This window comes from Martes martes (genome assembly GCF_963455335.1).
Source record: "Martes martes genome assembly, chromosome: 3".
NCBI classification, from domain to species: domain Eukaryota; kingdom Metazoa; phylum Chordata; class Mammalia; order Carnivora; family Mustelidae; genus Martes; species Martes martes.
In genome coordinates this window covers 194,643,080-194,655,728 of record NC_137890.1, presented here as the reverse complement: position 1 = coordinate 194,655,728, position 12,649 = coordinate 194,643,080, and the positions used below count along the sequence as shown (strand labels likewise).

Genomic DNA, 12,649 nt, shown 5'->3' with positions numbered 1-12,649 from the left:
CTTGATCCAGTCTGACCCAGATAACTTAATGATTTTGGTGGTATATTGAGTGATTATTAATTTATTTCACAAGGTAGCTATTTATCATAGAAAACCGAATGAACTCTTACCCAGGAATAAAAGGCACTGCAGTGAATACAATAGTTGGCTGTCATTGTAGTTATAAATACAAATTAACTTATACTTTGCAAAATTTTTAAGTTGCTATTAATTGCATTTGAATGGTCATAGTTAAGAAGGTACATTACTTCTGTTCAGTTATTTCTGTTTCCAACTTACGGAAAATGTATTACTGAAATCATGTTTTTATATAGTTTCTAATATTTTCAATTCTCTGATACAAATGGCAGTTGTTTCTAGATAGACCAAAGAGTCCAATACCTTTTACATCTGTCTGGAATAGCATTGTCACCATTTTTGCCATCATCTTTAAGGTCATTGTCGCAGAAATTTTCTGTTGCTTTCTTGCAACGGACATTTGGTGTGACTGGTTAAATCATATGGAATTGCCAGCGTTTGATCTAGAAAATGGCAAGTTCATATGATTCAACTGAATTTTTTGTTGTTTATACATGTTCTCTATGTATACGAAATACTTAGCAGTATAGTGTGTCTACCTGAAACACTGCCGTAATTCACATTATTTTCATTTGCAGGCAGGCACCGGGACACCCAAGTCCCCCTCCACTGACATCTTCGACATGGTACCGTTTTCTCCGGTATCACATGCATCTTCAACCCCTACTCGCAACGGCACGCAGCCGCCGCCGGTACCCAGCAGAGCTACTGAGATCAGTAAGCTTTCTAAACAAATCAATATTTTTAGCTATATTTGTGTATATTTTAGATGTTTCATTGACAACTTTATGGAAAATTACATATTTTAAATTCACTCAAAATGTTAATTACCAAAGAATTATATTTCATTGTGCCAGATCAGCTAATCTTATTTAACTTTATAATTCAGAGTGTCTACTGATGACATCACTTTGCATTTGAAACTGTTTTATGAAAAATGATATTTTGGTATAGGGTTATTTATTTCAATACAAAGCATTTAATCATATTTTATTTTATTTGGGTTATACTTTTAAATGTTTTGATGGTTAAAGACAACTTGGTGGTAATTATTTTAATATTTTGACATGCTTAGTAGAGCTCAGTTTAAATTTTTCATTATCCTTTAAAAAAATTTTTTTTGTTATCATAGAGTATATGAATATTCTTTTTTTTTTTTTTTTTTTTTTTATTTTTTTATTTATTTATTTGACAGACAGATCACAAGTAGGCAGAGAGGCAGGCAGAGAGAGAAGGGAGGAAGCAGGCTCCCTGCTGAGCAGAGAGCCCGATGCGGGGCTCGATCTCAGGACCCTGAGATCATGACCTGAGCCGAAGGCAGAGGCTTTAACCCACTGAGCCACCCAGGTGCCCCGAGTATATGAATATTCTTAAATGTATGAAGATATGAATTCCATGACTTGTTTATTTATTAATCCCATGGAAGTGTTCTCTCTGGATATCTGTAATACTATGCACACCATCGCTTCTCTGCTTTACAACTTTTGCACGTTTGGAAGGAACATAAGACTCTCTTCCTGATGAATTAGAAAACATCCAACGGATGCTCATTTTCAATGTTGTGATTGTATTTTGATCTGTGCCCTGTCACAGAAACATAAAGAATAGCTCCTGATGGCTGTGCTCAGTCATTATGTCCAAAGGGAAACTGAAGAAAAGAGAGTTTTACATACTATGCTTTACTGCGTTCTCTCTGGTTCACATTAAGAGGTTTTCGATATAACTCTGAAGTTTTAGCTTGGACTTAAAATACGTCAGGGTCTTTATTTGTTTCCCTCTGTGGAACTTAACCAAAATATATTACACATGTTAGATCTTCAGTAAATTTTACAGAATTAATTTGTAAATGCAAAGTAGTAACATTAGAAACTTTAAAAATCAGTTTACAAAAATATGTCTGTACTTTTACATAAATTGAAATATACATTTAAATTCCTGTGAATATATTTTCTTGCCAATGCAAATATTTTTTTGGGAAATAATCTTTAATATATATGCCATAGTGTATTTTTAGCAAATGTTTCCAATATCCTGATACCTTAATGGGGCATTTCTTTGTCTTTATGAGTGTCCCACATCTCTTCCTTTACTGTTTTTTAATTCCTTGGATGACCACCGGTTTACTCATTCATTATTTAGTCCAACAGGCATTTGTATAGCATGTGTACTAGACCTAGGTTACAATCTGGAATTTGAAAAATATAAATTACAGAGATGTAGCTACAAAAGAGGATTTTAATCCAAGTCAAAATATAAATTGAGAAGAGCGAATAGATTCGAAAATATTTAGAAGGAATAGTATATCAGGATGGCGATTGAGAGTTCATAATCAATTATGACTCAGGATTTTAGACTGAATGTTGTTAACAGGGAAAACTGTAAGTAGAAAAGATGAAAAATGCATTCTGTTTTAGAATTGATAAATCTGATATGCCTTTGGAAAATCTGGGCAAAGATGCTCCAGTGGTTTTAATGAGTTTTTTAATGAGAAACTGAAGTAACACCTTGCTGTATTTTTAAACATCTAATGATCCTGAGTGCCAAAATTTAACAAACATAATGAAAGATATGGATAGATAGATAGATGGATAGTATTCTAGATGCCCCTATACTGTATCTATCTATCTTCATAGCAAATGCTGTAGGAAAAATGGTACAGACAGACTTACTTGATACCGAATTGCCACAAACCTTTTTAATTTGTAAAAAACCACGCTCTCTGTGAAGCACTGTAAAACAAAGCACAATGAGCTGAGACACGCCTGGAATGAAAATCTCTGTTCCTCTTGATCAGCTCTACTTCCTTTTCAATACTTCCTTTTTGTTTATTTATTTGCTTATTTATTTCATTACTTCATTTCTTTTCACAAACATCTATCGTGTGTAAAACATTGTTAGTTGGGCTTGTGGTACGGTGGTAACCCAGGCACTCTTCCAAAGGAAAGTTCCTTTGTTCTCCAAGTTCTGATTTATTGCCCAAGCCACATGAGACTGAGGAAAATAACAACAGTAATAACAACATCCATACCCATATGCAGTACCTATTCGTATTTATATATAATATTTTTATACAAAGTAACAATAAATTCCCACTTGTTTAGGACAGTTCTGGTTTATACCTTTTGTCCTGGTATAATTTGGTGTAGCATTCCTTTTAGAATTAAAAGTGTCTTTATTTGGATGATAAAGTATATGTCCCTCTTATTTATGCAATACTTACCAGCACCAGGAACTTATAAAAAATTTTTACTTATTAATACATGAATTTGGAAAAAGAACAGTTATGACTAAAAAAGCAAAAGTCTTTTATAATGAGGGTCAGAGATTAGTTTAAAGGACATGGTAAAACTCAAGGAACATAAATATTACCTCTTACATAGCATTGACTTTTGAGGATATAGATTTTTCTTAATATATTATAAATTCTCACACACCTATATAATTTTTAAAAATTGTTTGGAATTGACTCAGAAGAAAGGAATTTCATAATTTTTAAATAATAGGCCATAGTTTTATCAATTACAAACATTGATTTTAACTTTGAGACTTCTTTAATATCTTAACCAAAAAATGAATACTTGAGAATGTATGTTACAGAGAGCTTTCTGCTCTTCCCTTTTTGCTATTTTTAAAAGGAAATTGGCTTCTGGGCTAGGAGACATTTTTCAAGGACCCGTCCCGTAGCGTCTACGGAGGAAGGGGTACAGTTTCTTAGCACACGAGACAACGTGCCTCACCTTTTCCCTGAGTAAACGTGGGGTTACGTTCATGGTCTGCGAGCGGAAGTGTCCACCAGCCTGCCTCAGCCCTCGTGTCGCTGCGCGGCCGTCGCCGTTCGAGGCCCAGCACGTGCACCGGGGACGTCTCCGGGGGCGGCGCGCTCGCCGGGGAGAGGCCGCGTTGCTTCCGAGGCGCAGGCCTGGCGGTGCGGCCGCTCCCGTGCCGGGGCGTCGCGCGCGGAGGAGTCCCGGGCGCGCGGGAACCCGTCTGCGCACGCGCGCGGAAGCCCGTCTGCGCACGCGCGCCTGGAACCCGACGGCTCGGACTGCGGTCACGAGGCGGGCCTCGGCTGCTTCGCCGCTGTTCGACGCGTCGGAGCTCGGGCCGGCCGCGTGGGGAGTGCGCGGGGTGGCGCGGGGGCGGCGGGACGCGCGTCCTGCCCCGGGACCCGCCCCCGCCCCCTCCCGCCCCCGCCGCGCCCGGCTCCCGCCCCGCCCCCGCCCCGCCCCCGCCCCGCCGCGCCCCGCCGCGCCCCGCGCGCCCCTCACCGGCCTCTTCTCTGCTTTCAGAGCGGGACCTGTTCGGAGCGGAGCCCTTTGACCCGTTCAGCTGCGCGGCCGCCGACTTCCCCCCGGACGTTCAGTCCCGGCTGGACGAGATGCAGGTGACTCTTCTCCCGGGCCGCGGCGGGCGGTGCTGCAGCCAGAGCGCCCCGTCCTGGGTTGGGGTCGCCCCGAAACCTTCCCTCAAACAGTCGCTTTGAAAACGGGAGCACTCGGAGTCCCGGGCGTGTCCCCGCGGGCGCCGAGGAGGGCGTCTGGGGTCGCGCGCGTGGTCGTGCGAGTCAGGGCGCCCGCGCGGCGGGTCTGCGGTAGGACGTGACGGGGTCCCAGTGGCGCCTCACTTGGAAATCCAAGAATGACAGGGCGGTTGTCCGGGGTGGACAGGGCCTCGCCTCCGCGTTCCCGGGGACGGGGTTCAGGCTGGGAACGGGCCGACGAAGGGCGGCCTCGGCCAGAGCGACAGCGGCGTCTGGGAAGGGGACGCCGCGGCCGGGGCTCGTGCCCTGCGGCTCCGTCCGGACCGCGCGCCGCTGACCCCGCCCCAGCCGCGCCGTCCGCTCGCGCCCCGTGTCCTCGCGGCTCCGTGGCTCTTCGGCTCTTCGAGTCTCACTTGCGCGGGGTGGACGGTCCCGGTGTTACACGCTTTCTCGGTGGGCCGCGACCCCTGAGTCGCCTCGGAAGCCCCGGGAAAACGCCTTCTCTTCACGTCTGCCCTTTACCGCGGGTGAAATCACTGCGTCCTGTTTCTCTCAAAAAGACCGTTTATAGGGTGGGACGTAGGCAGAGACGCGCGCTGGGAGGCCGACCGAGAGGCGGCCGCGGGGACGGGGAGCCCTTCCGGTTCGTGAGCCGGTTCGTGCTCTACGCCCCGCTTCCCGCACGGAACGAGGAAGGGTCACTCCGACCTGCCGACACGGCCGAGACGCCCCTTCCGAGATACACAAGACAGACCCCTTCCACTCCTTTTGGGCCGCGGCGATGACGCGTTCGGCGTCTTTTCTAGGTGCTGTGAGTTCCTTATTGCTCTGGATGCTATAGTGCATCCTCAGAGTTGAGTAACACGTGCCTTGCCTTAAGATTTCAAAGAATATGTTAAAACAGCACTTCTCAAGTTGGGTGATGCATAATTTTCTTTTCCATGAAGAAGTCATTTTAAATCCTTCATATTGACTTGAATGCTAACGTTTCTTAAATATTTCCCGGAAAAGTTATAAATAACGTATCCTCACAGCTTCTATTCAACTATTAATTCAAAAATTATAAATTAAATAAAAGCAAAATGACAACACCTACCAAAATTCAAAGGAAGAACTTCAGTAGGATGGGCGATGTCAAACTTCTCTTGTTTCAGCAGGTACCCGGTTTGTTGGTACAATTTTTCTCCCTCTTTTCCATATTCAGATACTACGAAACGTCCACTCAGATAGTGCATGAATATTTAGCAAGAGTACTTTACTTATTTCACATGAAATCAAACCCTTTCCTTTTTCATTCGTTTTACCAATTAGGTTTGTGCTTCTTGGGACTAATGCTTTTATAAGAACAGACACATGGGCATGGATGTGGTGCCGTTTGGCCTCAAGCATTACGCAGATCACGAAGAGTACTTTTCTATTAATGTTTTTTTTAGTTTTCACAAGACTGAAAACATTTCCATAGATTTTTAAAAATAAACCTACATCTGCAGATTTTTGTAGGAACTAACTTCGAGAGATGCTATTTTGGAATGATTTAGTGCTGTGTTAGTTAAATGATGTTAAGCTGTGGTATTTTTGCTTCTGTTTTTGTTTTTGCCACTTCTAATATTTTCTTAATGTCTTTTTTATTCTTTTCTGCTTTCGTGGTGGGTAGCGCCAGAGATGGTTGGTATATTATTTTCATAATAATTTTAAACAACTTACAACTTCGTAAACCTAAAACCTTAATATTTGCATGCTTTACTTAATAAATATTCAAACAGCAGTTTCATATGGATGTTTCTGATTGTTGTGTGTGAAGAGGTTTTATAACCTGTATTTTAAAGTTGTTTTTTTCAGTGGTGTAGTCTCTATTGTATTGTGCACCTCATTGCTTGTCTGATTTTGTTTTGCTTTGTTTTGTTTTTAGTTCAAGATTTACTTGCAAGGTCACTTTAAAGTAAAATAATGTTTTCTTCATCTAAAGTCCGTGACCACTTTTGTTATTAATCTTGTTAGCCTAATTAAGCTAATGCACATATTTGGCTACTATGTTTATCTTTGTATACAACGTAAAAACAGCATAGTACAGTGGGTTGTAGGAATAATATTGAGTTAATGAGCCTAATGAGATATTTGGGTTTTCTCTTTCACTTAGAGGAAGTTATAAAAGTATCTTGTGCGTGTCGGGATTTAAGCAGAAATATGAAGTCGTATTTTATTATAAACTGTTAGAAAATTAAATATTTATTTGAAATCAATGTGATTATTTAATTTGACATAATTTAAACTTCCTGGTACATGTCACTGACAGGCAAGTCAGCAAAGTAGTATTGACAGCCCAGAAGTATACCTTCTAAGTTACAATAATTTAATACATTTAAAAAGGAGCGTGGCAAGAAGGATGAAAGAACTTTGCATAAAGGGGTGTTAAGTCGCTGGTTAATACTTTGGTAGAAGATCCGTGCACAGCTGTACCTTAAAACAGATATCCAAGTAAATTTCAGAAAGAGGAGTCAGTTTAAAATGTTTGAAATATAATTGAATATTTATCAGACTTTTGAATTGGGAAGAAATTTCTGTAAGGAAAAGAAAAATATGTAGTTTTATAGCATCTGTAGTTTTTTGTAATTTTTTCCTTTTCTCTTTAACAAAATATAAATATATCACGTACACATAATTAAAGTAAGTAGACAAGTAATTAGAAAACTTAACAATCAGATAAATAAAAAAACAGCAGCTCACAAAAGAGCACAAGTTGCTAATATGCATGCAGACATGTTCAATCTAACCAAAGGAAATCTACAAATTAAATACAAAAGAACTAGAAATGCTATTTTAATCAAGCAAAGTAAACATTTCATTTTTAAAATTTTTTTATTTATTTTATTTTCTTTCCCCAGTGCAAGTGAAAGTGTGATGAGATAAGCCCTCTAACTCATTGCTGGGTCAGGGTCAGTTCATAGCATCCCTATAGAGAGTAATTATTAGTAAAACTTACCTTTTTTTTTTGAGATCAGAAACTCTAATGCGATCTATTCAGAGAAGAAAAATGGCTATAAATGGGGAAAATTTCTATGGGAAAAAGGTTCTAGTTAACTTTATTCATAATTATAAAATACTCAAAACAGTTAAATCACATTAAAAATAATAGATTGGTGGCAGCCAGAGGGAAGAGAAGTAAAGAGTATATTAAGAGGCAAAAATTCCAGTTACAAAGTAAATAAATCACAGGGATGAAAAGTATAGGGAATATAGTCAATGATATTAGGATAACTTTTTATGGTGACAGGTGGTAACTACAATTACAATTATGGTGGGGACATACCATAATATATAAATATTGAGTCACTATGTTATACACCCAAAACTAATATAATATTGTGTATCAACTATACTTGAATTTTTAAAAAGTTAATAGATTATGTAATCATTAAATTAGTTTTATGGGGACCCAATAAGGAATGTTTGTTCCATTAAGTTTTAAAAAGAATATAGAAAATTATATATATGTGATACATTAAAATACATAAGAAATTTATAATATATGATTTTTATATTAATATTAAAATTGTTGGAAAAAACCTAGAGATAGAAAAAAAAGAGACTCAAAGGACATACCTCAACATGTGAACATTCTTGCAGAAGACTGACTTTTCCTTCCTTGACACGCTTTTCTCCCTATTTCAAAATAAGGCAGTACAATGGGGCAACATATTTCATTAAAAAAGCATATTATTAGTACTTTGTTAACAATAAAGTTATCTTCTGCATGATACTAGTTTACAATAATTTCTTTCACTATATAAGTTAAAGAAAGCTTCATTTTCATCCAGAGTTTTAAAATTCAAGATGTGGAAACCTAAGAAAGAGTCACTGATCATTAAGTCGTGATTTACTAAATGAGAGCTAGGAGCAAAGGTTAGAAACTGTGTGGGAAATTTTATCTTAGGAGTAAAGAAAACAAAAGAGAGAGATAATATTATGTGTCTATTAATAGGGATAATTAAATTAATCAAAGGGAACTCCAAAGGGATCCTTATAAAATCACTATGGAGGTATTCTTGTAAATGATTTACATTTTTTTTTTATTGTTGAAATAGTGACCGATCCCTATTTCACCATGATTGCTGTTCCGCCACTGAAACACAAAGCTCACTGATGGTGTTTTCAGTTGAAATGATCATGGTTTCGTTGCAGAATGAACTGAGAAAAATGTTTAAACACTGTATCAAAGATTTCCAAGTCAATATATATCCTATCTATCTATCTCCTGTGCCAGAAGATGACAGTACACAGATCCTCACATATCCAAATAAAATATTTATACAAAACAGTTAATTTGCACTATCTTTAGCTCTAAGTATTGACTTCTCTAAGTACTTGGCAGCTGTTTAAAATAATATGCATGGATATGACAAAATATTTCTTCTAGTGATAAGAACAGGCTTTTAAAAAGTAAAGGTAAGTACTCTGACTTTTACTCAACCGGCTCTAATTTGTATTCTAAGTTCTGGGAAGAAGTTCTGAACAGCCTTTGCGGTGGGGCCTGGCCCCGGGGGCTTCCCGCTGTAGGTGGAGTGAGGAGCGCTCTGACAGCGAACCGGCGTGGCTCGCAGTGTCGTATTTTCTCCCTCTCTGCGATCATGTTGATACTGGATTTGTGATAAGGACATTAGATACCTGTTGCAAGTTGAAGTGACTTGGGGGAAGGCAAAGGGATTCACAACTGACTAGCACACGAGTTGGTACAGTCGAATGGAATAAAATGCAAAGGACAGAGGACCACGGCCTCCTCTCTGAGGGACATTTTACTTCGGGCAGGAGTAGGCTCTTCACTCTTCGCTCACCCTTAATGTGTCCCCCGGCCGCCCCTCACCACACACGACCTCCCTGAACAAAATTTCAGTTCTGTCAGTGAGAGAGAAACGTTTAGTATGAATGTAGGAGCCACAGTGCTTCTACAGGGAGACCCAGCATGTGGCCCCCAGTTCCCCCATGGCTGTGAGCCATGCTTTGATCTCTGCACACTGGCCTGCATTAGGGGCAGGGGAGGGGAGGGAGGAAGTGCTAAGACTGGAGAGAGCCCCTCACCTAACACAAAAGAGAAGACAGCCCCGAGTAGAGGACAAACTTTTTCCACCAGCTCTTAACTGGAAGTCTTGGGCGCTTGTGATGAGTACTGGGTGTTGAATCACCAGGTCCCCCCGGGAAACGAATGCGACACGGGGCCTTATAAACTCACTGGAACTGAAACAAAAACTTGGAGGGAAAAGAAATCTTAAGAGGAAAAGCTTGTGTGCTTGCTCTCAATAAACCAGGGGCAACTTAACTTCCAGAAACATCTAAACCCTGCGAGGGGGAGTGGGGCTCCACCTTACAGCTACAAGCAACAGCGGGGCAGTAAGGGAAGCTTTCTCTGTGGCCAAGTGCTCTGAAGTTCTATGTTCCCCATGGGGGGTGGCATCGGGTTTACTGTTAGGAGTTTTACCCAGGCCCTAGACAGGGCTGACCAGGAAAGGAAGAGAAAGTGAAGACCCTCGGGCTCTCGAACTTTGCATCACATCTGAGGTCTCGCTGTCTTACTTACATGTAACTGGATATTAGCCCTGAAAGCCACGAGAGGAGATTTAATCTACGGTAGAATGGCAGAATAGACTCACTGAAAAAGAAACATTTAGGTCTTAAAACCACGTAATTCCCTATATTTCTGTTTTCTTTTGTCTTCTGGGCATGCTAACCTCATACATTTGTATTTAAAATGCCTGAGACACACACTGAGAAAAATTGGACAAGCCAAGATTTGCCGTATTATTCCTCAGCTGATGAGAGCATGGAGATTTCAACTACTGTCCAGTCTTCTTACTTTATGAATATCGTCATTATTATCATCTTTATTATTGTCATGAGCATTTCTTATTTTAATGATTTTACTCTGTTTTACAGGAGGGGTTCAAAATGGGACTAACTCTTGAAGGCACAGTATTTTGTCTCGACCCATTAGACAGCAGGTGCTGATGTCAAGAACAAGAGATCCAGATTTGTGTTAAATTTGTTTTATATGCATATAGATCATTCCTTAGTACCTTATGACAGGTAGTGTCTGTGTGCCAATATGTTTATGAAGATCTTCACTTTTTGCAAATTATTTTAGTAAAATGTCTTCCACTATTGATCTGTAACGTTTATTTTAAAAATAAGTCACTGTAAAGTAAATCATACTTTCATGTTCCTTTCTGTGTCTCTTGTAGATGAATTTAGAATCAAAGAAACAAATTATCCAAATATCTGCCTTGTGTCTGAGTTCTGAATAATTAGCATCTTGAAATCTATGTTCATTTTCCAGGCTGCTACTTTATTATTCATTCCCAAAAGCCATACCTTGATGATACCTTTCAGTCTTGAGGAGATATACCAATGCTAAACTTAGTATATTCTGTATTTAGACCAATAAGCATGTTACCATGCATTAGACAGGTGTTATTTTATGTATTAAATGTTGTTCATATCATCGGCAAAATGTAAACTTTGAATATAATGCCTCCAGGTCATTTTTAGCAGGTAAAATAGCAAAAATATAATTTCCAATAATAATTAAGCCAAATAATTATTTATTAGTAAAAGCAAAGTAATAATGTTAGCTATTACAGTCAGTCATACTCTAAACCTTTTATTTATTTCATAAGTAAGGATAATGGTAAAAGCCAAAAATTTGCTCATTACAAAACTCTTAAGATTTAAATTCTAATGAGATATGTTACATTGCTAAACATCTAAACATCATCTGAGCTAATATTTTCTAAAAAAAAATGGAATGTCGGTTGTCTGCCGTTGCAAAATCTATTACCCACATTTACTTTACCAAATATACTTTTTCTCACTGAATATTATTTCTCATATTTTCTTCTTTGATAAACATTTTCTCACCAAATTTTATTTTGTGATGCCCCATTAGTTTTGTTACTTTAAAATCTCTAACAATTATTCTTTATGAATCACCAGTATTATTTAGCAACTTTAATTCGTATTTGTTTTTGTTGAAGTCAAAATTTCATTTTTTATAAAAATCAAGTGGCTTCTCAGTTTGGGTTAACATGAACAATGAAATTTTCTTTCATAATGTGCTGATGAACTCCAACCTTTTAAAGTGTTAATTTTCTATACCTTTGCCCATTATGTAACAGATTTTAATTGGTATTCAGTGCAAGAAGGATTTATGGTTAAAATTTATAATTTGGTTCATTGCATCATAAGAAAAATAGATTAAATTAATGAAAATGTGAGCTTAGATTAGGGATAGATCTCAAAAATAGATTTTTTTCTTTTACTCCTGGGAATTTTTGTCAAGTGCTAAAGGTACATATTCGCTAGGAAAAGAAATCATAAAATGCTTATGCAATATTATATTTGTATGTATCTTTATAACGTTCTATGTAGACATAAGCCTTCTTACTTGTTTCTGTTATCAGCTAAGTTGTACCTTAGTTAGAGGTTAGCATATGTTTCATAAAGAAGAATCTTTATAATTTTGTTTGTCATATAGTATTTTGGAATTTGTATAATGAGGATGTTTAGAAGCCATATCAGTGGCTTTTTTTAACAGATAGAATTTGTATTTTTATTGTACTTTAAAAGCTTTATGTAATAGGTATATATTTAGTGGCCATTTATTACCAATGGTAACACCATAGAGTACTAAGATGGTATTTGCACACTTAAGATACGTTACCTTACCATTTTTAATGGTAATCAGTTCTGCTGCTGGCATGACTAAATAGTACACAATTGGTCATTAATTATGAACGTTCATTTCTCCAGTGCATTTTTATGAAGATCCGTTTGAAAATTGTATTTCTATGTAAACTCAATGATATGTTTGATTTTGCTGAAAATAAATGATTTTAAATAAATAATTGTTTATTTACTCATTAAATAATCTCTGGTTAAATTAGAAACATTCTGAGGGTAATTACATGAGGAAGTTTCTAGGTCATCTAGTGAGGCCTAAGAGTGGAAGGATGGAAGGAGGGGAGGAGAAGGAGAAGAATTAATGACCTTCACTTTTGACCTCATTTCTTACAGCCCACACACATTTTAGCTTTATAAGCAAGC

At 38.5% G+C, this 12,649-nt stretch overlaps 1 protein-coding gene across 1 annotated transcript in view; it reads left to right on the top strand.

The window, feature by feature from the left end:
* The window catches only part of GULP1 (GULP PTB domain containing engulfment adaptor 1), a 257,041-nt gene extending 244,603 nt beyond the window's left edge, over positions 1 to 12,438 (top strand). The window contains exons 13-15 of the mRNA XM_080798218.1: positions 657 to 795; positions 4,368 to 4,462; positions 10,484 to 12,438. Coding sequence (XP_080654344.1) covers positions 657 to 795; positions 4,368 to 4,462; positions 10,484 to 10,555 — 306 coding nt within the window. The 3' untranslated portion in view covers positions 10,556 to 12,438. The remainder of the gene's footprint in view (positions 1 to 656; positions 796 to 4,367; positions 4,463 to 10,483) is intronic.
* The last annotated feature ends 211 nt before the right edge of the window (positions 12,439 to 12,649 follow it).